Source organism: Aulostomus chinensis, chromosome 16 (assembly GCF_037954235.1).
Source record: "Aulostomus chinensis isolate RoL2024-O1b breed Wild chromosome 16, RoL_Achi_v1.0, whole genome shotgun sequence".
Lineage (NCBI taxonomy): Eukaryota > Metazoa > Chordata > Actinopteri > Syngnathiformes > Aulostomidae > Aulostomus > Aulostomus chinensis.
Window position 1 is genome coordinate 4,103,310 of NC_141335.1, and position 26,394 is coordinate 4,129,703.

A 26,394-nucleotide genomic window follows, 5' to 3' on the forward strand; every position below is an offset into this window, starting at 1 on the left:
AAGATTGTAAAAAAAAAAAAAAAAAAAACATCTGCTACCAAACAGCAGACTCAGAAAAGGCTTTCTTACCTTCCAGTGTGTGTCTGTCCTTCAAGTCATTTTTTTCTGCTTTGTCATTTTTACAATGGTCTGGTCGAATGTCCTTATATTGCCCCCAGTTTTGATGCACACACACACACAAGCTGTGGCCTTACGTCTTCACCAACGTTTAATTGGCCAAGTTTATTTTGCACTTCATAAATAAATTTGCCTCGATTTGACTTGACAAAAGGTTTTAAGTGGCTGGTGGAACCTGACAGACTAATAGACAGAACAATGTGAGAACAAACTAATTGCTCACATTGTTTTTGAAAGTCAATAATCTGAAGCTAAACTAACAGCTCTCTGTCTACAGCTTGTTCCACACCCACGCTGTCTCTATTAGCCGTCCTCAGCCTGCACACGCTGCCTGACTATCTCCCTCTGTCTCAAGCAGTGGAACGTGTTTGCCCTAATTGTCGACTTTATTACACGTTTCGCCATCTTATTAATGTTACCACAACGTCAATCTTAGCCTGAGTCGGTTTCTTTTCCACTCGGCTTGGCACATTTGGAGACCTGGTAATAATGCATTTCTGCATGCCATTTTTGATAGTGGGAGAAGCAAGCGTGTAGCTTTTTAACACATGTTCACTTTGAAAACAATAGCTTTTTTTCCTTTTTGCATAATTTGAATATATTTTCTGGCTGGGGGTTTTGTTGAAAGTCAAATTAATTGCCTCCTTTTTGTGTCTCTCATGAGTGAGGGGGAGAATGAGACGCCAACAAGCAAACCACAGTGTTTCTAACCAATCAACTTCTAGCAGATGTGTATCATAGGCTGTCAGTAGGTGTGTTTGCACACGCGTGTTTACATGTGCTCTGATGTCATTTGGGTTTGGAGTGTGTGTTTTCAGTTACAATCACAGAGCAGCTGTGAAATCCTGAAGCAGCTGTCTAGTAAAAGGCTGAGAGCAGATCTAAGTGCCTGGGAGATGCTGACAGAACAGGAGAGATGTGGAGAAAAGCACTCAGATATTTGCTGACATTGTTTTTTTTTCAGCGTCATGATATACATTTTAACCAACTGCTCTGTCCGCGTGACTGTTTTCTGTTTCTTTAACAGATACGTATAACATTTGTACACTTATTCAGTTGCTTTCAACAACTTTCAGCTGTCAGCTATGGAAGGTGAACACCTAAATGCACCGACTATACCTGTGTTCCCCTCTTACATAGATTTATGACATGACTCGTGGTATGTATTCTGCAATTTCAGAATAAAATTCATGAATTCATATATATTGTCCTATGTAGCTGTGTTTCAATATTATGGTACTATCACTTGGTATCAACAGGTTTATATTTGTTGAGTCTAAAAGCAGTTGTTTCTTTTTTCTTTTTCCGTTTGATAGCAAAATGCGGAGGAGTTGCGAGCCGAGCGTCTGCGGCGAGCGACAGAGAGGCTGCGTAGCCCAGTGGTCTTCAACAAGGACTCAGCAGTCAGGAAAACACAGCTGAAGTCTTTCAGTCAGTACGTGGAGAGCAGACCAGGTAGGTCGAAAGCGTGACACACTCACACAATGCGTATTTACCGAGGGAGGATTTACCAAGCATGTTTTCACACTAATGCTGACATTCAAATCACACCTAAAAGCAGGAAACTGGCAGGGACGTGCACAGACATTTTGAGGGTTCTCAGTTCATAATTAAAGTGGTGGTGTTTTTTTGAATGCACCGTGATAAATACTTCACCTTTCATGAGTTTGCCTGACGCGCTCTCATTTCAATGTCTGACTGTAACTGTTGAATAAATCCCTCAAAAACGACTGTACACTCCTAGAGAATGAAAGCTTTTGTAAAGGAAAAAACACAGGTGGACTAATTGAATGCTGATGAGATCGTCCTCATCGATGATCTCCTGCAGAAGAATAAAACAACCCTAAGAAAGGAAGAAGTTAAGTGTCTTGATCATCGTTCTTAGTGGTTTTTGGTCTGAAGGGTCCCTCGGGCCTCGCCGACGAGCTCACCCATCTGGCACTGAGGGGTTTATATGCTATGAATGTGTAAGTCAAATACGTCAACAAAGCAGTCTTGCGGTTCTGCCAGCACGTGTCTCCAGCACCGGCAGGTTTATGTCATTTTTGCCCAGAGACAGGACAAAGCACTTCCTTTCAGTTTCAAAATAAGATGTAATATAACTGCAAACCAATTTATTAATTTTCCTGGAAAACTTATAACTTGTTAATAGTCAGTAATCTTAACATCCTTTATGACAGATCAGTTCTATTACTTTTATGTTTGTCTTAATGTAACTCTCTTTTTCTCCCCTTTGGGTCCATGTGTCCCTTCATCCCCAGCAGAGGTGAAAAGACAGAGGTCTGTCCCTGAGGACCTGAAGAAGGCTGAGGAGGATCGCGGTTCACCAACAGAAATTGACATCCGCCGACCATTTGAAGAAGAGGTCCGTGCTTTTCTTTCTCTTGCCTCTGTTCAGTAGACGGTTTTCAGCGTAAACTAAAAGGCATCAATGTCATGGAAATTCTAATGGCCATCAGAGGCCCAAGTAACAACTCTTAGTTTGACTTCTGCTTGTCCTCTTTAGCCTCCAGCTTTAGCTTCATGAATCATTTGTGATAGCGTTAGCAAGGTGAAATTGGGTTGTCACGGGTCAGGAGAGAGGAGGGAAGTTCTACCCTGTAATTGCTCCAACATGGTCTTTTTTATTTCCTGTTAGTCAGCTTTCATTTGGTCTCCCCTGTCCTGTTAGATAAAACCAGCAGTGAGCTCTTTCGCTCAATGCTTTCTCTTTGCTCGAATTTCCCTCTGCACCTCACCTCGTCCACCCCACCTCCGATACACTCTCACCACACTAATACACACACACACACACACACACACACACACTCTCTTCCTCTACTGTCCTCTCGTCTCCGCAGAGACATCTTAGTATTGATCTAACAGACTGCCATTTTAATTATAACAATGGTAGATATCAGCCGCTCTGCCATTTAGAGGTGTGTGTGTGTGTCTGCAAATAAGTTGTGTGCCTGCTTGTCCTTCAAGTGTGTTCACACACTCCTCTCAGCCTGTGTTTGAACTTGAGTATAAAGAGTGTGTCTATAAGAATGCTATAATTTCCATGTGTGTGTGTGCCATAAGAGACCATGAGGTGAATCTCTTTTCCCAAGTAGCCCTTTCCTATCCTCGACCCTGCACCCTGCACGTCAGTCCCATGTGCATGCAAGCACACACACGCACGCACACACACACACACACACACACACACACACACCCCCCCCCCCTCCTCCCACTGCCTGGGCCCCAGGGTTAATGGGTGTTCAACCTTTCCATTATCCCGATCAGCCAAGAATTACCTGCTGAATGATGTTTGCATTAATATAATATATATGGTAATTTCCCTCCTCTTAATTACGGCTGGGCCGAGCGCGGCAAGGGGAGTGGGCTGATCATGTGTAAAATTGATTTGCCAAGGAAAAATATGGTGATAGAGCGAGAGCGCGCAAACAGGAGGAGGAAGGAGGGAAGAGAGGCTGCTGGGAATATGCACGTGCGCACACACATGGTTGCAAAATCATGTGCACGGAATCACACAGATGCAAACGCTCACACAGAGCAGAGAGTACAGGAAAAAGTGCTGGCCTGGATGGAATGAAGAAGGAAAAAAAACCTTCTTCCCTCCTGCACACTAGTTACCCTTTCCATTAAGAAAAATGAAGTGCATCAGCAATAAAATGGAGATATTTTTTCGGATGCATCCTCAGTAGTGAATTTGAATAAACATTTCCCTCACTCGGAGGAGTTTCTCTGGAGAATAGCAAGCAGCTGGGAGACAGAGGTGAAGAGGGGTCAGAAATGGAGTGTGTATTAAAGGCATATGGTTAAAGAGAGATAGGGGTGTGTATGTGTCTGCATATTCATGTGTAGCTGGTGTGTGTGTATGTGAGAAGTTGGAACAAAGACTTTGGAAATTCAGTGTGTGGATGTAGTTGAAGGTACTATGGAGTCATGAAGTAATCTGCAGGTGGGTGAAGAGTGTACAACAAAATATTACAGCGTTTAGGCAAAAAAAGATTTCCTTCAAAGGCTTTTCTAAGAAAGCAACAATGACCTCTTAGTGGAGGAAATAGAGAAGTTCCTCCGCAGGGTCAGAGCCTGACTGATGCTGGGCTCTGGAGGGATGGTGCCAATAATGCTAGAGGTGATACCATCTTCATATCCATATGCATTCACTGATACTCTTCATTAAATGAACTGAGTTAAGTGCTGCCAGCAAAATGTACTTACAGTGTCAGTAGTTTCCAACAAGCCGTTACCCAGTTTACAGTCAGGTTTGTCCTTTTTAGACGTGAACATGTGAGCAGCTTTGATTAAATCAATAATAACAGTGCTTATTTCAACACGGGTCGCTGTTTAACTGTCAAATCTATGTATAACAGTGCTTCTATAAGAAATTGATGATATATTTTACATATAAGATATTGCTTTGCACGTCAGCTAAAACCCGTGAATGCCGATATCGGCCAAATGATATAAAACGAATTGATTGTTCATTTTAATGTAAGAGGAGATATTGTTATCTTGGCACACGTGGGCTGATGGTGATTGACTCTACCTGTGTTGTCAGTATTGCTCTTTATGAAGGGGGTCCATGTGTGAATGTCGTCCCTCTCAGAACCGAGTCAGTTGATTTTTCTCAACAAGTCGTCCGAGTGAAAGCTAAACATACATAGAAAGGAGGAAGATTCAAATCTGTTGGGGGAGATTTTATTTTTCCCATTGGTACAAACATCTGCAGGATGCATTCCAACGCGTCACTCCTGCAGTAACGTCTTCAACATCCCTCCACGTCAACTCGGCGGGTTAGTTTCTGTTTCATTTGGGGGATTTTGTCGAATTACGATACTGAATGACAGTACTTTGTTAATTTTCTTCTGAGATTAAAATAATTTTCATGCATTCAGTTTCCTTATTTAACTAAATTTGGAGAGAGCAAATACTTGTGGGGAAAAAAGCAAGCATTTTGAGCTCACTTTTTAATTTAAAAGTTTATTGAATTTGAATTAAAATTTGTACGCGTCACCTTGTTGGGTGAATGTGAATGCAGACTTGAATATGAATTCACTCACAGCCCTCTAATCAGGTTACTTAAAGCTCTGCTCCTCTCGCTCCAACCTGGTTTTGAAGATGTGAGGGAAGGATTCAAAAGCCAAACAAAACAAGAGGCAGCTGCAGTTATTCAATAGCTGTTTGTATTATTTGTTGTGTTTGTGGTGAAATTCTCTTTTGTTCTACGAGGAAGACCTGGGGACACTCATCTGTTCATCCTTTAAAACAAGTTTTCACTATCCCTCCTCTGATTTATTCATTTCCTTTTCATTCTCTGCTTTCTTTTTTTTTATCACATTTTTTTTGTTTCAGGCCATCTCTATTCTCCCTCGCTCCGGCCCGTCACTTGCTCCTTTTTTCTCTGTCTCTGTTTAATGCTGTATCACACTACTCCTCTTTTTCTGTCATAACCATTCTTTCCCTCTCTTTCCCTCTCTCCCTCCCTCTCTCTTGTTTGACAGAAGGCGTTCAAAGACACCAGTCAGTATGTGGTTGGGGAGCTGTCTGCGCTGGAGAGCGAGCAGAGGCACATAGACGCCCGAGCAGCTCGCGTGGAGAAGAGGCTGCGCTATCTCATGGACACAGGTACCCCAAGCCCAATTACACTGGAAAAACTGTTTTGGCAAATTGAGCGTACGCACGCACATACACAGGCATGTACACTCGGGGAGTTTATGTGTGTGTATTTATGTGTGCGTTTGTGTGAGAGAATCTTTGAAGCCCCCCTCCCTCTCTCTCCCTCCCTTTCGGTTGAATGTTGCGCGACGGAGCACTGGGTGGATATGAAAGGAGGGGAAGAGGGGGGAGTGGGTGGAAGAGGAGAAGGGTGGGGAGGGAAGGAGAGAGGGGGGGAGTGTGTCTCGGGGATGGGAGAAGAAGGGAGACCTCTCTGGGCTGGGGTGATAAGGGAGCCCTTCATGGGGGAAACGATAACTGGGTGCGATAGCGGAGCCCCAGCCGAAGTCTCCGCTGCAGCCGTTTCGTTTGCCAGCCGCAGCCCCAGCCAGCCAGCCAGCCAGCCTCCACACTATTGAACAGTGCGCTCAGCCATGCACGGATACACACATACACCCTCCTTCCCCTAGTACATATCTGGCCTTCATTGATATGATGTATAAGGAAAGACGGGGTGAGTCAAAGGGAGGAGAGAGGGAGGCAAAGAAATGTTAAAAAAAAAAAAAAAAAAAGAGGCAACACAACACGAGCATTGACACAAATTCACGACAGACACACACCCACGCATACAAAGTGCAATCTGGTTTGGCATACAAAACTGGATTCGGAAGGTTTTTATTTAAGATTTGGCTGGGGGTAAAGCCTTGTTAAGACATGAGACAGTGTGCCGAGAGGGGCCTTGGCTCTGTTAAGTCCCCAACTGAAATTGGAGAATGGCATCCATTTGTGATACTAAACCATTTCTCACCCAAGAATGCTTCTGGAAAAGGGAAGTGTAAAATTCTGATGTTTGTAAATGTTGTGAAAGTGTCGCTACGGAATTGGCTGTTGTAATTTAGTAGCAGCTCCCATGTTCCGTCTGATATATCAGGGCCTAACTTGGTGGATTTAGCTCGCAAAATCCCCCAAAAAAGCAACATGGGGGAGGATAGAGGAGGTGGGTTTTAGAAAAGGAAACTGGGGCGGTGGGATATACAATCACCTTCCCCATCCCATTTGGGTCCTGATATCAAGACTATCTCTCCTCTGTTTGTTGTGTTCGCTTTACTCCTTTTCGCCTCCCTCCCTGCCTCTGTGCCCTCTTCCCCTGTCGGAGCGAATGCCATTGTGTCAATCTGAAGGGCTGTTTTTTCCCTCCTTCTTCACCTACTGATAAAGCAGCCGCTAGCCAGCAAGACGCCAGGTTATTTACTTCCAAACACCTTCAGCCATAAAGATTTCTCTTTATGTAGTTATATAAAAATATATATACACACGCACACGCACACACCTGCGGTCCCCTTCTGGAAGAAATCACTAGAAAAGGAAGAGGGTGGACAACAGGGAAGGCTCGGATAAAATAAAAAAAAAGGATATCACGAAAAGGCATTCACCTTGGTTGCTTTTCAGCCCCTTATAACATCAGTAGGGAATGAAATTGAGAAAATGTGGTTTCCAGAAGTCAACACACCAACTACTGGGTGAAGTGTGACACTGTACTGTGAGGCTCGATGTTTTGTCATTGTTAAAAGCCATGATGGTAGATCATAAATAACATAATTAAAAAAAAAAAAGCCTCCTTTTGATAGCTTTGTAAAAATGCAACTTCAATTGTGTTGTAGCAAAGCAAAAAAACTTGCTTTTGAGCACCTTTCTGAGTCTCTGAAGCTGCTTTTCTGTTTCCATATCTCATTTTGCAGCTCGTATCCCAGAGACTCATCCAATAGGTTATGGATTGTGCCTTTTGGCCAAGATCTGGAGGCATCGGTGTGAGATGCGCCAGTGACAGGTGGTCACTAAAGTAACCTTTATCACCTCAGCTACCGAGGTCACCTTTCTATTGGCTGTCATAGATGATAGATATTTTTCTCAGGAGCTGAAATGTCTGATTGAAGCGGTGGCTGTAAGCAAAACATCTGGTATTGATCCATCACTTCTGACTGGGGCTTGTGCTTAACGAGGGAGACCTGGTGTCCAGAGGTTGTCTCTCTCCTCAGTAGCTGTACTTACCATCCAGTTTGGGTATGCTTGTGATTGATTAAGTCACAGCACAGGAAACTCCACAGGATTTGAGTTTCTGTTCATCTGAATGCTAAGAAATATTCTTGGAAAAAGAAGAACGAATAAAGTTAGTTGAAGTCAGGAACTGTGTGCTGCTAACTGGTCATTCAGGCGGATTGTGGTTACGGACCACTTCACAAACGATGACACGATGTGTCTGTCGTCTCATTTAAATCTGTCTCAGATCTGCAACAGAAAGAGAGGATCAACCTCCTAATCAAACAGCTGTCAACTTCCCAGTTCCTTTAACGTGTCGAGGTTTCAGATGTGACCTCAACAAAAACAGATTTCAGTCCAACACCTGGAGTGACATGGATCAAATACGGAGAGCTGCAGCTGGATCTCACAGAGAACATGGCGGGGACAGGAAGTCTTGGCCGCTCATCATGTATTGAGTTGTCTGTCTGTCTAGCTCGTTGGAAGTTAGATGTGTTGAAGAATCGGTTGCCGTTTTATAATAATGCATTCGATGATCATCTGTAATGTGAGAGACATCAAACTAAGGAATAGACAGAAAATAATCCGACTCTTTGCCACCCCCCTCACCTCTACAGGGCTTTCTAGTGAGTTGTCGGCTCACTCTCAGTCGGGCCCACAGCTTTACTCTGTGATTCTCTCTCTCAGTGGGATTTTTCAGTCTCAGCAGCAGTTGTTTTCAGAGAAAAAGCTCCACTGAACTCTACCTGCTCAGCACCAAATAACAAACACACTCAGTAACTGGCTGATGAATATAGTGGAGCCTTTAGCAGCTCACGCCCAGCTAACACTGAACAGTTGTAGCTTTGATTTTCCACTTAGCAACAGGTTTTGATCTTACTGACTAAAGCTCCAGATTAGTGGCAAATCATTGAGATGTGTAGACACAGGCTGAGCGGCTCCAGGCTAATATTTGAGATCCGTGGGTGACAAACTTAAGCAGGACACGGCATGAGAGGAGACCTGCAACGAGGGGTCTCTTATAAAGTTAGTATTGTTGTTTCTTTATGTCTCTTTGCACCACAGACCAGTCTCGGTGTGGTTTTTGTCATTTACCATATCACTTTTCAAATTAGTTTTTATGACAGTTTATGTTTTGGAGACCAGACAGACTCCTCCTTGGACTCCTGGTAATTCATCTGGAACTTGTGGTCTTGTAGCCACTCAGTCATTTAGCTTTTAAACCAAGACAGCAAGTTGTGGGGAAAATGAGAGGGGGCCTGAGGAGATGGTGTGGCGTGAACTTGGTTTAAAGAGACGGATGTTTCCAGCAGGAGTTGATAGAGACAAGACGCCCATTCACCTGGTGGTCAAACACAATTCCCACTGAATATGCTGATTTGTAAAATGGCACAGAATGAACTGTATCATTCTAAGTCAGTGTAATGCTCACAGCTGCTTCCAAATGCTTCTAAAGTGGTTGATGCATGCGGGTTTAATGACGTTTCAGTTAGCAGTTTGTTCGCAGACGCAGAGAAGACTTGGCGAAGGTGCAGAGTAATCATAGCAGGGCATTTGATCACGATTCAGACCTCTTGAGGTAAGTTTTTATGAGCTCAGTGTGCATTGTTGCTGTGGTAGCACACTGCGCCGCAGGACTGATGGGCAGATGTGAGCAGACTGACTGACTGACCCATGACTGATTGTTTATCTCTCTGCTTCACCAGCAGAAAGCCTGGGAAGATCCACTGTGCTCTGCTGGTCCTCAATATGCTTTTCTCTCATATCACATGCTCTGTCTTTGTTATTCCCCCATCCTTTCTTTTGTCAGTACTCCCATATATGAAGGTAAATTATTTCCCACAAGTATCCAAGTCTTAAATACTCTTCATCTTTTTAATTATTCCTGTTGTAAGTAACTTATCCTCTCACTTTTTTTTGTGTTTTCTAAACCGGCATTCATTTTCTGTTTTCTTCTCATCCTCCTTTTTTCTCAATCCTCTTTGCTTCTCTGCATCACTTTTTATTCTGTGTTCCTTTTATCCCTGTGAATCTCTATACCTCCTTCTGCTCTCTCACCCTTTGCTCTCCCTTGTCTCCCCTCTTTTCCACAACCCCCCCCCCCTCCCCTGGTTTGGGCACAATGCAGCTTTCTGCTGCATTTTCTATTACGCCGGGGCCCTCCCCAGATGAATCCAAAGTAATTGGGGTGGTTAATTTATTTACTCAGAGGCAGTTCACAGCACATTAAATAATAGAGATAATTGAACAAGAATTGTCAAGTGTCTTCTGATATCAGACACATTACAGGAGGGAGTGTGCATAAAACTCCATTTCTATGCCCCCATTGTTTATGGTAATTAAGTACACAGATTTATTCCTTGGTTGCCTTCCAAGCTTATGGCAAGCGCCATTGTTGTCTTCTATTAATATGTAATCAGTAAATAGTTTAATTTTCTAATCTGCGGTTGGAGAATTCACTTTCTAACAACTCTTAATTACTGCTGGGCTCTAATGAGTCTTGCCATGCCGACGCAGCCAGCCAATCATAAGCCAGGCTCAGGTCGGGGGGGAATTTGAATTCCTGTGACGCCCCCCCTCGACTAATGAACTTGTTATTCTTGAACCACTGGGAGCACTGTCCTTCACACGTGCAACATTAGGAGACCATTCACCTCCCGTCACAATCCCAATATTTATGAGAATTACAGTGGACAAGGAGAATATTTGTGTGTGTCAATGGGTTGTATCGATTTATGGGTTCATTTCTCCAAAATGGTTGCAAGTGCAGTTGTCTTATGACTGGGGAGGATTGTGACAATCACTTGAAATATGTTAAAGGAAGTAAAGTTAAACCTGAATATTTTAGATATTCATGATAATATCTGCGCATCATCATTATTGACAGATAAGACCATAGGTCTTTTTCATTATGATTATTATTATTATGATTATTAATATTATTGCATCTTTGCAAGACCGATGAGCAACTTTTGATAAGATCTGTTCCTCCATGACAGTTAATATATGATCTGTGAGCTTTTCCAAATGTTGTTTTTTTTGGGGGGGGGGGGTGTTAATTCTTCAAATCACAATGTGCTTTTCATTTTCACAAAATGGGAATCGCATTAACTTGTTTTTTATCAGGTGACACTAACGTCGGTAAATACTAGTTAACGCCCAAATCTGTTGTCACATGTCAGGGTAGCAAATATCAGGAAAGAAAAGCGTCCAGGGACCAAATAGCTCGTGTTTCTTTACCAAGTTCATTTTGGAAAGTAAATGCGACAGTTGTTTCATAACTGAAGAGGTCTGCTTGATATTGTAGTTTTATATCTATCTTGTATAAAAGTTGATTATCCTTTTGAAATCAGTTTCATTTTGTGGCAAAGATTAAACAATTGCCATTTCCATTATGATTTTTAACCGAATTTAGATATCGTTCCCCATTTGTAGGTTTCCATCAGTGCCTGTAATGCTTCTGACATTCTTAGCTATTCACTCCTTATTGAAATTCTCGCTCCAGATATGAGGAAACATTCAAATGCGTCATGTAGCCTTTGGAGAAAATCCCCTGGCCCCTGTTTGAATATATCTCCACTACCCCATACCTTGCCCCTGCACCTATTTACACACACCTCCCATTTCAAATAGCTATATAACCTACAACAATGGATGCAATTATCCAAATAATGGCACTTAGCTGCCCATCGCCTACTGTGCATTCGATAAGAGATAAACAAGCAGAGAGGGGAAAGAATGAGTTTTAGCTCTCCCAGATTAACATATGTTTAAAAATTGCACTCAAAGCCGATAAGATTGACATAGGGTTTTTATGGCGTGTGCTCCTTTAATCTGCCTTTGTGTCTGCGAGTAGACGAGGGGAGAATGGCACAAGGAGGATCCAGCAAGAGCTTAATGTACTTTACACGTGCAGCCTATCCTGCTCAGTATCTTAGAAAGGGACGGAACGGACTGTCAAACAGCTGCTTTGGTGTGTGTCCGTGTGTGGGTGTTTGCGCGTGTGTCTGTGTGTGGAGGATTGCAGGATGTGAGCAGCCGAAGCATCAACCTGTGGCTCTAAGTCACTGTCATCCAAACTGAAGCCTGCAGGGAATTCACCAACAATTAAGTCGGCTGAGATCATTTCGGATCGCTTTACATTCTGGTTTCATAAAGATGTGTTTTAGAGTTGCAGTTGTAGCAATTGGTTGCACATCAGTTATTGACGTACTTCTGTATTTATATGTGCACATGCTTACTTAGGATTATGCCTCCTCGTATGCAGAAAGCAACATCTGTAAACGAAAAATAATGATCAATTTCTGTGATTTGTGCGCCATTACGTTCTTCACATTGTAACGTGACATATAGACGCCAGCAATGTGTGATTTACCAAAGACAAGACAAAAAAAGAACTTTAATTTGGATAAACGGATAGAAAACGAAGAACACGCATGTAAGAAACAAGTAAAAGTACACAAGTAAATCCAGCCAGATGAATACATCAAGGATTACATAGTCTTGATGTCCTTAAGACAGAGTCCGGGAATTTAAGATGGTGTCCAGTATCAGTTAAAACTTTGATATTGGATAAGCTTAATTCTGATTCACCGGAATTTCTTTCCCTGGCTCTGAGTATTCCTCTCTGACTGGTTGTGGTCTTGTGTGACTTTTACTGGTATTCCAAACTTCCTTAACTAAATTAGCGAGCATCTGGTTTCTTTGCCTCGAAGCTGATGGGTTTTTTGGTTGGGTTTCTGATGAAATTCCTGATCGAAGGAGCTTAAAACATTGTCATGTTTTGTTTAGGTCCTAAAATGCTTGCAAATACTGAAGTTGTGAGTTTTAAAGCCTTTGTGTCTTACTATCAAGTTGCTATATGAGTCGAGAGGTTGTTGAAAGTCAATGTCGTGAGTCTGAAAACCGCTGTGGAGACGTTGAAGTCATGCCTCCACAGGTGTGGTCCACTGACAGCCCAACGTCAGGATTGTAACTCCAGGTATTGCATTTCCACTTCAGAAACCATGGAAGTGGTGCTCATTTGTAAAGACAATCTTGCTGAAAGAAATCTGTAAGTATCAAAGTTTTGTTTGCTGAAATCAAATGCAGAAATCCCATCGGCTTCTGGTGGAGGGGCCTTTCTGGGCCAGCCTACAAACAACATGCCTTCCCTGTGCCACTCTATGGTGAAACGTGTGTGTTTTGTGTGCTGATGTTTCGACTTGAGTCACAGTAGCCTCTCCTTCCAGTCGTCCTAATCCATCACTGTGGCAGCATCAGTTTATAGTTTGACTAAAGATTTCAGCTCGGCTACGTGAGTAGCAGAGGGACTCCTTCCTGCCTTGTCGCGTCACAAAAACACAAACAGCCTGTGCAGCTTTAAGTATATTAGCAGGGCCCGTTCTTTCAAAAACGTATTGCTGAAGAAGCTTAACATTAATTATTGTAACTTTGGGCAGATTACATCCGTGCCCGCCTTGTAAGCGCAAGCAGACTCATCTTGACCTCCTATACGAGAGCTTAAAGACACAAGAATGGCATTTTACCAACTTTAATGGGATAACCAGTCTAATCTTTCAGCACTGAGAGAAGAAAAAGTGTGTAGACTATAATACCCTCCCCAGTTCACAGGCTGAAAGACTGAGGGAGAGAGAAAGAAAGAGGTTTTAATGTTGCCTTTAATCTTTGTGTGCTTTGTTTTAGGTGTGACATTGTACTGCCTCTGTTTTGCTCCGGTATTTTGTTTTATTGAAGAAGGAAAAAAAAAAAAATCTTGCTAGCGCTTTGTACATTGAGTTGAGTAAACCCCGAACACGGCCGGATCTTCCAGTTGATGTGGACTTGAAAATAAACCCAGGCTGTGCTGTAGGCTAGGACGCTGCGAGAAAGGTGATTGGAATTGGTGAGCAGCAAGATGAGACGATTGTTTATCCATAATCACACACACACACACACACACACTCAATTTGTAAAACTAAGCTCATGGCGACTGAGATAGACACAGCCAAGAGAAGATGCACTCTTTTTTTGATGCCTTCGGTCATTTTCTTGTTGTTGTTGTTGTCAGGGTTACAAAAAGAGCACTCACTTTCAATCGAATGGTTTTTGTGTTAGACTGCAGTGGAATGTGTTTGTGGTCATCTTGAATTCACTTCAGGAGCAAATGCACCATCCTTCCCTATGGGGAAGAAAAGAAATCTAGGGATCACTCCTTAAAAACCTATTGCCTTTTTCTTGCCTTTGAGGGGACAAAACAAAGGATTTGAGCTTATTGTTTTGTGTGGAAATGTGTGTGTGACTCTATGGTTCAACTGGGTCAGAACACAGATTAACCCCCCAATCACACATGCACGCGCACACACACACACACACACACACACACACACACACACACACACACACACACACACACAGAAACTCCCCCATTCCCGCTCATGCCCTTAATCTCATCGGCCATTTGAATGTTGAAGCTGCAAAACAGTTTAATTAGTCAACTTGCAAGGAGTCTGCACAGGCGACCAATGCCGAGACTCCCCTGCGCGCTGCACACACACTCACACAAACACACACACACACACACACACACACACACACACACAGTGTCCAGCACAGTGACACCACCCTCACTCCCAGATGTGCATTGCCTCTATTTTTTTTTCTCCCCCTTTCTTTTCTTTCGCTCGGTGTCAGGCTTTCATACATTCTTTAACAGTGGGGATGAAAGGGGGATTTTTAGGAAGATTAGGGAACGGGATCCTCTAGGCATTGTCTGAGAATCTTCAGATAAAACGAGCTGGGTGGATGGAGTCAACGGGAGGGAGGGAGGGAGGGAGGGAGTTTGAGATGGAGGAGAAGGGGGTGCAGCTACTTGTCACGGCCCAGGGACACGTAGGTTAACTTTGTGGATGGTTAAGGTTTATTTTTTATGTGGGGTTTTTTTGTGTTTCTTTCTTAATTCACTTCAACTGAAGTTTTACTCTCTGGGCCAGGCACTCCTTCTGTCCTCAGCATGCCAGCAATAGGGCCGATTAACATTTTCAGCAGAGGGGTGAGTAAGTGGGATGGGGGGGATGGGGGGGGGGGGGGGGGGGGGTTGGATAGAATTGAGAGGTGGACAATGGCCGCTTATGATAATCTGCTCTTTATTGGAGCATCCCGCCAATGCTTTCATCAGCCGCCTCTCTGCCTGAGACCCCATGCAGCACTCCGTCCAACAAACCGTGCTACAAGCTGCCAGCCCTCATCGTCACAGACACACAAACACAGAATATACTAGTTCCACATTAACAGACACGCTGAATATGTTCACACACACACACACACACACACAGATGGCAACCTCAGCCACACACACAGACACACACGCTGCAAAACACGATTTGTAGCAGCACACAGATCTGCTCACCCAAATCAGAGCTGTTTTTACATTTTGTTTTAAGGCCACAGCAAAGGTCATGTATTGCTTTCAAGGTGACATATTTTGATCCACCTGTTTGTGTTTATTTCGTATTTGTTTGTTGATCTAAACTCGATCGAGCAAAGCTGACAGGTGAAATGATGCTCTGTGGCGTTAGTTGTTTGTTTTGCATGTGGTTTATTATTACTTGGTTTACAAACCCATAATTGAATTCCAACCTTGCAGTCAATTAATCAGGCCTTTCTCATGGTAACGGATGTGGTGGCACTCGACAATGCAGGTTAATGACGGAGGTTTGGCCAGTAATTACACCATTCACTTGCTAACACAGCTGCTCGCCATGCTACCGTTGTCATCACCCCCTCCACCCCCCCTCCAAACATACTCCTCCCCATTTCCCATTGTAATGAGCACTCCAGGCTACAAATACCAACAGCTGTCTTTCCCAATACATTTCCATTTAAATATCTATTTAAACACTGCAATTTTGCATTTGTGTATTGAACCAAAGCTTGAGCCAGTGGCAGTAACAGCCTGGGGTTGGTGTCAGTTGTAATGTCGTTCCAGATCGAAAGGTGTGTGTGTGTGGGGGGGGATTTATTTGACACATTTACAAACACATTATGGGAGTTGTAAATTAGGGGGTGTATTTAACAAATTGAAAGACTTTATTCTGTCACGGTTCTGAAGACCTGAAACCTGGTGGAATGTTGTTGTTGTTGTTGTTTTTTCCCTCAAAACTCAAATCATTTGTATGTAAAAGAGTGAACCTCTGAGAGTGAGTAAAGACAGGCAGAGAATAAAAACGAAGTAGTAATGGGTAAAATTACTTTGAAACAGCGAGAGAGGAGAAGAAAACTAGTTTATTGCAGTGCAGGGATGTGAGAGGGATGACTAATGTTGCTAGCGGAGCCATTACTGCTCCACAGATTAATTCATTAAGCAAATTCATCGTTCACCTCCCCTCGGCCCCCTGTCACAAGGCGTGTAATATGACACCCCTCAAATTTGTTCTAACATTTACCCCAGGGGGGGTCAAGCTCCCCCTTTCTCTCTCTCTCTCTCTCTCTCTCTCACTCACTCACTCACTCACACACACACACACACACACACACACACACACACACACACACACACACTCACTCACGTCTTTCTTTGCTAATGGAGCAGGCGGAGCCACTTATGCTAAAAAGATTGCAGCTGTCTGTCAGCAGGTTGGGGGGGTGATTATCCCTCCTCCCTCTGTGACGTACTCGCTCTTTTTCATTCAGAATTCTTCTTTCCTCTTGTTTACGCCTTTACACATAAATAAGTGGCCTGGCCTTTGCTTGGACCTGCGCTGCCACACGTAACTACTTTCTCTATCAAAACAAAACTATTTCACCTTTTCTTTTCTTCATTTTTTTAAGAAAAATGAACTGCAAGATGGTTTGAATTTATATCTAAATAAGGCTTAAATGGAAAAAGTTGTCCGAGTCTGCATGAGTTTTTTCCCGGTGCAATGCCTTATTAAAGAAAGTAAACAAGACTACCTGCAGGGCCTGAAGCTTTGCGGCCCGGTTCCCAGCGTACCTGTCCTCTGTATGTTCCCCTAAAGCATGCGAAATGTGACTCTTGGCCTGAATCGGGATCCCCACAGGTTCTGTGTTAAGCTGTCCCAATTAACAACATCAACAGGTACTAAGGTTTACACTAGCACCAAATCAACTCCTGTTTCTCTGCCCCTTTAAGCTCCCCAATTGCTTCACACCTCAGTGTGTGTGTAAACACATACTCAGGGAGCTAAACCACCTGGCTTAACCTTAGCTTAGCCTGGCTTATCTGTGAGTTTCAACAGGGATTCCACAACGCTGCTTTCAGTTCTGTTGCAGCATGAAGACGTTTATGTTCAGGCACATTACTTCTGCTGAACGTTAGTGTGATTGTAATAGAAATTAAGCAATTATAAGACCCTTTTTTTTCTCTCACCTCTGTTGTTTTAGCTTGCCTGTTAAAGCAGATGCCACCTCTCCAGTCAGGACAGGACCAGATGTTTACTTGTCTTTATCTTATGCTCCGGTATGGGATATTTCCTCTCCTGCTCTGGTCTAATGTTTAGCTTAATTACAGCATGACCAGGGCTTTGGTGGAACACCTGGGTAGATTTCACTCCAACTGGTGGTGTATGGGATTTAGAACTTAGTGAGAACTTTAATGAGATCAAGTTGAGGACGGTAGGAGGGACACTTGTTACCTTCGTACATGAAGTGCAACATTAAGTCCTGGTGCAAGTTTTGTGATACAAAATGGTTAAGTAGATTAAAAATGTCAAACTAAACCAAAGTTCATATAAATAGAGAGTGTGGGTATATCATCTCATATCAATCACAGGTTTTGAAATCATGCTCAGGCAGACTTTGTGACATTGGTTAATATATCATTTGTACCACAAAAAAAAAAATCAATAAACCATGATGGTGTGATCAGACTTTATCTCCCCTGATATGAATGCAGCAACAGTAGTGTCAGAAACAGACGTCTGTTCTGCTGGTTTTTACGTCAAATAAAACAAGTTTTAACATTTAAATATATTCACCATCCTGAGAGATCCACCCAGCTAGATGGCATTACAGACCCCCTCCTTCATGTTGCTCCAGCCTGTTGTACTGATGGTGTACACCCCCACCAAACCCCCCCCCCCCCCCCCCCCCCCCCCAGCCCGGCCACACTCAAGCAGAGCAGTCAGAGGAGAAAACGAACCCAGGGCCTAACAAATACATGAAGGTTTGGTTCAACTAAATCCCACAGATAATGGCTACTGTGTCAAAGACTAAAGATAGCAGGAGGGGTGGTGGTGGATGAAGGGGGGGATTACTCTGGCGTTTTGCATCAGTTGCTTTCTGCTGGGTGGCCCTGCTTGTCAAAAAAAAGAAAAAAAAGAAGAAGAGAGTGACTGAGGGAAAGAGAGAGGAAGAGAAAAGCATTTAACGCGGCACATTGAGAAGAAGAGGGCTCTTAATGCCATCAAAGCAAGGGGAGAAATCAGCCATTAATTTATTCTGTTCTTTTTTTTCTCACACACACACACACACACACACAAAGACACACACACACACACACACACACACACATATATGCACACACACCCGTCTGTTGTTTCCTCCTATTGTTGATAATTTCAGTAACATCTGGTCCACGGTAATCTCAGAGCCACACCAGGACCAAGAGTGACAAAACGCTAGCACAGTCACCCCGTGTGTGTGTTTGTGTGTGTGTGTGTGTGTGTGTGTGTTTGTGTGTGTGTGTGTGTGTGTGTGTGCGTGCGTGCGTGCGTGCGTGTGCACTTGCACACACCTGAAATGATTTTTGTGTGGATTGAATTATAGCCCTGACGTGAGGAGAAAATTTTCAACCTTTAGATTTGGAAGGAGGGGCAGATGCCTGAGCTATTCATTGGCTGATAAGAACTGATGGAGAGGTTAATAAGCTACACACCCAGGTCATCACAGGCTTTTTACTGGGCTACAGAGGAGAATGGAGGACGATGATGATGAGAGCAGCTGTGTGTGTGTGTGTGTGTGTGTGTGTGTGTGTGTGTGTGTGAGTGTGTGTGTGTGTGTGTGTAAGCCGAGTCTGAGGGAGAGCATCTCTTGAGTATCTGTACTCTTTACTTTAACCCTTTAAAAATCTACCTCAAAGTTTTCTGTCACACCTGAATTAGCTGAGTTGTGACTTTCAGCCAGGTGTGTGTGTGTGTGTGTGTGTGTGTATTCCATCACACAGAGATAACAAGGACCTTTGTCCTTAAAGCATCATGACTTTGGAAACTAGTCACGGAATATACAGTACGTGTAAAGTGTGCTTGTGTACGTGTGTGTTGACATCGTTGTAGAACAGCTTCATCACATGATCAACCTGTGCAGACGTAGTGCATGTACAGATCAATCAATCGATAAATTGATAGCTGATCTTCAGTGTGAGTGATTTAATGCTACGACACCACTGATGGACTGTCTGTGTCCTCGTCGGGCAGCAGGATGTGGAGCAGTCCTGGTGATCAGAAGGTTCCTGGTTTGATCCTGGGCTCTGAAAGCCCCGTCAGTGGAAGGTTCTGTGGAGGTCGTGTTTACGCATCAGAGGTGTAACATCATGTAAACTCAACAGCATCGTCACACCCCTGTTGTAGAATGCTGTGTCAATTCAAAAGCGCCATCATTCTGGCAGTCATTAATCCGCTGAAGCATTTGATGATTTGATGAATCTCTTCATGAAACAACCGAACCCTTCATGATCGTCTTCAGGCTGTGGAAGAGTCATCGACCTCCTTATTTAACCTCCAACTCCTCAGATAAAGTGTGATGTGTGATTGTGGCCGAGACCAAGCTCAGATGAAAGGATTATTCTACGTTAAGACAAAAACCTGGGTTCATTCCTGCAGCCGCACTGCAGGATCACCTGTATTGACATTGAAAGAGAGTGATGACAGAGAAAGTTAGACGGCCGTCATATTCAAGTACAGCCACGGAGCAACTGTTACCACATGTAAATGAGCTCCAGACATGTGTTTATACTTGTAAAACACGAGAAATGTCAAAGACTCTAAACTTAAATTTAAATGAGGCTGCTGTAGAAGAGATGTTGAGACCATGACTGAGTCGGAGCGCAGCCAGAACGTGACACAGCTGGATGCTATGTACATTCGGTGCTGGTGTGGGTGTGTAACCGGGCCAAATTTGACTGCCTTTATTGTCAGAATTGGCTTCACACTCAAAGCTGAATAGGATCTTCATGCATGTGGCTTTAAATGTTCACACTTTAAAGGGCTTTTATGAAAGCAAGAACACATGTTCTGCATCTACTGGCAACCAGTTCAAAGGTCAGATCAGCTCTATGAATCATGAAGTGATCATCAGAGAAGACACAGAACAATTTGGGAGCGTTGGAGGGTTTTCTCATCGTTACAGTTGACAAGTGAGGAGAAGGTCAGTTTTATTCCTTGTGTTTATTTGTAAAACGCAGCCTGATCTGTTCAGCATGTAGTAACACCAAGACTGGTAGTGCTGTCATTGACAAATACACAAGTTTACTTTTTCCCACAATTCCCCTGTGTAGCCTGAGGCTAGAGCACCCCCGCCGAGCAGAAGACAAACACTCAAACAGAGAAACGGACTAATCTTTCTTTCTCTCACTGCTGCCTCCCTCACACACACACACACACACACACACACACACACACACACACACACACACACACATTCTGAGTCGTTCAACAGTTTTGTCTGTAGATTCCAACCTTTGTTTTAATCTTACTGTGATGAAAACAAGCTGCAAAGAAATGTTAGAATTCACTACCTTGTACAACTTCTTGGTGTAGATATATTTAGAATGAACGATTGCAGTACTGGGTAGACTGCAGTACAGCCAGGACATCTTACAGTTTAGTACATCTGCAGTATAAATAGCCGCAGCTAAAGTCGGTCCTGCATTGGTGGCTGATAGCTGACATCTTAACTGTTGTGGAGACGCTGAGGAATATGTTGAATCACTTTCAGGTTTGTGGAAACAGTGGAGCTGAGGATGTTTTCCCAGTGAGCATCACCACTGGTGTCAAGGTGTTTGATTGAAGAATCTCTCCCACTTTGTGTGTTTCACTCGGGCCTAATAGAAGCCAGCCCCCAAAGGTCCAAGCAAAGCTCTCATTCTGAAGAACAGAAAGAGACTCCTAGCAGGACCTTAGCATGGGGTCTCTTCTCTCTGTGCTCCCCCTCCATACCTACTCTTGTCCCAGGGCTAATGGGGAGGCACTGGGCGCCTTTCCTGCTCCCTATCACCCACTCACCTTCATAATGAAAGAGAGCCCCCTGTGGAAAGGAGCTAGCATGAGCTGGTGAAGATCACGCTGTTAATAGGATGATGCCTTTTTGCCTTTTGTCATGAGATTATGAACGGGGATAGCCTCTCCTCGCCTCTCCTCTCTGCTCCTCCACTCTCCTTTACTCTTTCCTCACACAGCTACAGGCGTCCTGGAGGGCCCCGTTGAGCTGGAGTGGAGACAGGCGTAAACGAGGCTTTGTTCCTCTGCTTGTATGGTAAAAGGCTCGCTAATGAAATACCTTTTAGGGGGTATCGGCAGGTGAGCTCCCCAATCAGGCATTTCAGCAAAAACACACAGGCGCACATACACACATCCTCTCTGTCTCCTCTCATCTGCCCCCTCTTGCTATATTAATTACCTGAAGTGCTCTGGCTTTGCAAAAAGCTCTCGATTTTCCTGCTCCTCTCTTTCTCTTCATCCAACGTGACAGTCACAACGGCCTTAGCTAGCCTAAAGTGGGGGGTGCAACAGAAAAGGGAGAATGATAATAGTGGTAATGAACACAGGTGACAATAATGAGAAAGGTAATTGAGAAATAGTGTATGGCAGGCCCCCTGATTCTCCTTTATAGCCGCCAGCTAAGTGGGGACAGGTTGAAAATCATCTTATTTAGTGCTCAGTTAAATGGTTCTTGTAGGCTGTTGGAGTCAGTGGGATGTCTGACGCTCAAGCTAACCACGGCTGACAGGCATACCTTGGTGATGCAGCGTCCTAATGGGTTGGGGAGTGTCTCAAGTCACTGTTGCCGTCATAGTCTGTAATTTTTGTCCCTTTAATTTCTCCTTGATGTTGAGTGGCATGGAAAAAAAAGAAGAAAAAAAAACCAGCCTGTTCTCTTCTTTTCCAGTCCGCTTGGCTTGGTTTTCGACCGTCTGTGTTTCTGTATGCACGGATGTGAGAAATCGCTGCCTGTAGAACTGTACATGCATCAGAGACTTGCTCTTTGATCACTAAGCATGTCTGTCTCTGTCTGAATGTATTTCAGCTTTCATCTTTGCCAGTAGATTCTTATATGACTATAAGTCCCGGTTTTGTATTTGTAGGTCCCTGTTGTCTAGTTTCTTTGAGTGTGTGTGTGTGTGTGTGTGTGTGTGTGTGTGTGTGTGTGTGTGTGTGTGTGAGTTTCCTCCTGGCCTCCTCACCCAGGCGGTGATAGAGACAGGGCGGTCTGGGCTTTAACAGACAGAGGCTGCCTCCACCAGCCCATAGTCTGCCACTCTCTGATAATGTTTATTGATTTGTGGCAAAAACACAATTTGATGGAGTGGGGGGGGGGGGGTGAGGAGGAGGAGGAGGAGGATCGTACTTACGTGATTGTCACGGCCCGGCTGGTTCTGCTAGACACAGAAAAACACTCCAGGAAAGGTTTATTTTGTCTACTCTGATCTAACGGGAGTTACTTATTTCATCAATTAAAGACTCAAATCATGAGAACTCATAGATCGTTGAAAGAGGAGGGATAGAATTGGAGTGTGTTTGTGTGTGTGTGTGTGTGTGTGTGTGTGTGTGTGTGTGTGTGTGTGTGTGTGTGTGCGCGCGCGTGCGCGCGCGCCTTCACCCTGCTGCACTAGCGTGTGTGTGTATGAAGTGAGGCCTCCTAATATGAACATTTCATCTCCAAAGTAGTCAGTCTATTATGTGAACTGTGTTTACCCAAACCCCCGCCCTCCGTAACCTCAGAGGTGGAGGAATGAGAGGCGTCTGGAGGGTTTTCTACTGTTAGCTCGGAGGTCAAATGTGTTTGCCCAGGGATGTGTGTTTTTCTGTATGTTCAGGCCTTAGCAGTGGGAGCAAGGAGGTGTGTGTGTGTGTGTGTGTGTGTGTGTGTGTGTGTGTGTGTGTGTGTGTGTGTGTGTGTGTGTGTTGTTCAAAAGAGAGGAGGAAACATGTTAGGAGGACAAATGGACCCTCTGTGTTTAACATGGTCTCTGACCACAAACCCTCATCAGTGACATGATGGATGCTGCTTATGTACACCCTCCTGCTCATTAAAAAAGACTTTGGCAAGGCCAGCATTTTACCCCGTCCTCGCTCCATCTCCCTTTGATGCAGGGCTGCTCCATCACAGCATCAGTGATAAGACCAGATAGCTCAGGATCGGGGCTGAAATAAGACTGAGGCCCAAATACTTCCAGGAACACCTGCAGGTGTCGTGCTCACCTCCGTCTCCGACATCAAGATCCCCAAAACTGATCACATGGCAAAATATTCATCGTTGTAATGTTGCAATCAACATTCTATTGTTGGATTTTAACGACTGTATCAATAATGTGAGGTCAAGGGAAATGGCACCAGGGGGTGGAGCAGCAATGTAGCTGTCGAAAACATGTTCCTGCTGAGGAATTTGTAGTTTTTAGGCTGAACACGAGTGCCAGCAGACAAGTTAGCTGTCTGGAAGTAACTAGTAGCTCTGCTATGGAGGAATAGAAGCGCTAGCAGGGTGAGTTAACAGCACGACCCCAAGTTTAGGAGCAAGGTTTTAACTGCATGTTTCCAAACGCGTCTCACTCAGTGATGAGTTTGGTGGTCAGAGGTCACAAACCGCAGAGGCAAAGAGCTACAATGTGGCGTTTCTGCATGTCTGGCATTCATTTTTTCCTTTTAGTTTTTTCGCGTTCCATCCATAACTTATTTAAAAAAAAAAAAAAACCTCTTTCCCTGATCATGAAAATCGAAATCATAGAAGATAAAGAATTCTCCAGCTCTGCTCGTCTGAAGGTTTCTATTCCAGCCCTGACATGCTAGAGGTCTTTTAACACGCTTTCATAATTGGAATCAAATAATTATGCAGACCCACTTGTGATTGTGTAAAAGACCCAATTCATCATCCGAAACTGTGACACCCCTCTCCTGCCTCTTTTGGTCTCTCTCCTACATCCACCTCTTTTGTAAGTTGTAAAGCAAGCAGCGGTTGACAAATGACACCGGTGGAAAAGGCAGTCATTGTGCCTCAGTGTGAGGGGAGGCTTTTTCTCTTTTTTTTTTTTTTTTTCTTATTTTACTTTCTTCCTCCTTCCATCTGGGGGGGAGAGAGGTGAGTGTGAATTGGTTAATGTGTGCCATTCACCAGACATTATACACAGGTTCAATAAAGCAGGAATCTGCTCTATGCACTGGTGCCATTGTGCCATTGAGGGCGGGTAAAAAGGCCTCATACGAGCCTCCCTCGGAAAAAACCGAGCCCTCAGCAGCACTCCAGTAGAGAGGAGAATAGAAAAGAGGAGAGAGCAGGAGAAATCACAAAATCACATGAGCGGTTGAGAGAAGGTGGGGGTGGTTCTGATACACGGCTGGTAGCGTTAGGAGTTACACGTCGCTATGAGCCTCAGCTAGACATCTCTGAGAGAGAGAGAGAGAGAGAGAGAGAAGGAGCGGACTGACAGCTGCCACGCTCCTTTGACCTCGCAGGTCAGAACTGGGAGTGACATCACACCTGAGTTCACCGCAGGGACAAGAAACAAAAACTACAAAACTGTTGACATCTCAACCGTTCGCAGTGTTACGCAAAGATCGAGCTAGCATGCTTACAGACAGAAGACAAACAGCACTGTGTGCACGATGCATTCATTTCAGTTACCACTATAAATGCAAAAAATGGTACAGTACCAACGTGTATACTCTATTCATGCACGCAGCAGCCATTTTGAATTGCGGTCTCGGGGGTTGCCACCTCTGAGTCAGTCCTTGGGTGATACCAGTTGAAATTTCCAACTGGGAAACTGGGACTTCTTAGTTTAACTGCACCTTCAAACCCGAGGCAACGTTTGTAGGATTGCCGCATGAAGACCTGATACGTTTTTCTTTTTATTTCATGTTTGTATCTGCTGCAGAGGAATAGGGCTTACAGGCGATTCCAGCCAGTTTTCAGGAGGTTGCTTACAGAAGTGTCATCAGTTTTCTGGGTGTTTTTAGGTCCATGAGGTTAAAGTCTGAACCCTGAGGTCAAAACCGGCCCATCATCATCATCCTGGATCGCTCTGGTGCTTTTTGACGTCACACAACTACAATCCCAAACACCCATAATGTCATCATGATGACAGTGGGCGCTGCGCTCGTCTCCAAATGATGAAGGCTTTAGGTTGTTTCTCGGCCGGAGCTAAACATCAAGCCTTACCCTCGCTAACAAGCTACGCTCTCCCTCCCAACAAGCCACTCCTCCTCTCACATTAATTAAATCAAGCCTTCAGTAGGCTACTTAACCACAGTTCCTCCCTTCAGGTCCCCGCTGCAGACCTCGCTTATCAGGCCGGCCCCTGTCATGCATATTCACATCACTGCAATGACAGCCTTTAATGAGCTCTTACCTAATCACAGGAAACAATGTTCATCCTGTTCTTTTTATTCCTTCTTTTCTCTTTTCCTTTCATGCGTCTTTGGCTTTCATGTTCCCTGATCCCCGCTGATATCAGGCGGGCTTGGTGGCCGGGGTGGAGACAGTGACGGGAGACGCACAAGTGCAGCTCATCCCGAAATAAACCACCATTCCAAAAAAAAAAAAAAAGTGACTTGGACACAGAAGAGAAGTTCAGCTCCATCTCCTCCCTTCCCCTCCTCCTCATCTTCCTCCTCCTCCTCCCCCTCCCTGCCTTTTTACATGTCCGATAGACAAATTGGATTAGCAGCTATTGGATTAAATGGCAAAATGGTGGGATAAGAAATGAGATGAACGTGCTGTGATCACAGCCTTTAATGTTTTTCTCTGTCTGTCTCATTCATTCCCCGTGTTATCCACGCTCCCTCCTTCAAGGCACAGGGCGACGTCTCTAGGGAAGGCACATTTAGGATTTCTTTATCCAGTTATCATATTTTCTAATGAATAAGCAAATATCTGTGGTCCTCAGGTGGCAAAATGGAATAATCATCAAAAACTATCAGGTCAAAGTCCTTCACTTAATAAAATATAGAAAATAATTTGAATTCCTTTTAATATTTAAAAGCTGGATCTGTTAATTTCAAGTCATTAGGAGATATCACCTGACGCTCTTAAGAACAGCAGGTAGTTGGAGAAGCACAGGTGTGCTCTCAACATCAACGATGGCTCGGCTCCATTTAGATGTCCCACTCAGCCCTGTAAGCCAGCCAGCACTCAAGAGCCATGAAAACTGCACACGGAAATGGAATGCAGCCATGATTCATCTCTCTGTTTCTGTGTAGAAATGCACGTGGCTGGTGCAGTGATCGATTGATTGATGTGGCAGAACAGTTGTCAAGAAAACACTGGAAAAGTCTTCGACTCATTAAATAGACCACCTCACTAGTTATTAATTGAACCGAATCTTTTATAGGTATTTTAAAAAGTTTCTGTATTGTTTTTGCATTTTTCCCAGAGTGAAATGATCCA

The 26,394-nt window shown here is 44.0% G+C and overlaps 1 protein-coding gene across 11 annotated transcripts in view; it reads left to right on the forward strand.

The window, feature by feature from the left end:
• Positions 1–26,394, forward strand: part of ehbp1 (EH domain binding protein 1) — a 134,488-nt gene that overhangs the window by 92,688 nt on the left and 15,406 nt on the right. For 6 of the 11 annotated variants that reach the window (XM_086181287.1, XM_086181289.1, XM_086181288.1 and 3 more), the window contains 3 exons: positions 1,434–1,572; positions 2,379–2,482; positions 5,610–5,733. In XM_086181287.1, the coding sequence (XP_086037413.1) occupies positions 1,434–1,572; positions 2,379–2,482; positions 5,610–5,733 (367 nt within the window). The remainder of the gene's footprint in view (positions 1–1,433; positions 1,573–2,378; positions 2,483–5,609; positions 5,734–26,394) is intronic. The other 5 variants (XM_086181290.1, XM_086181295.1, XM_086181297.1 and 2 more) reach the window with 3 other exon arrangements.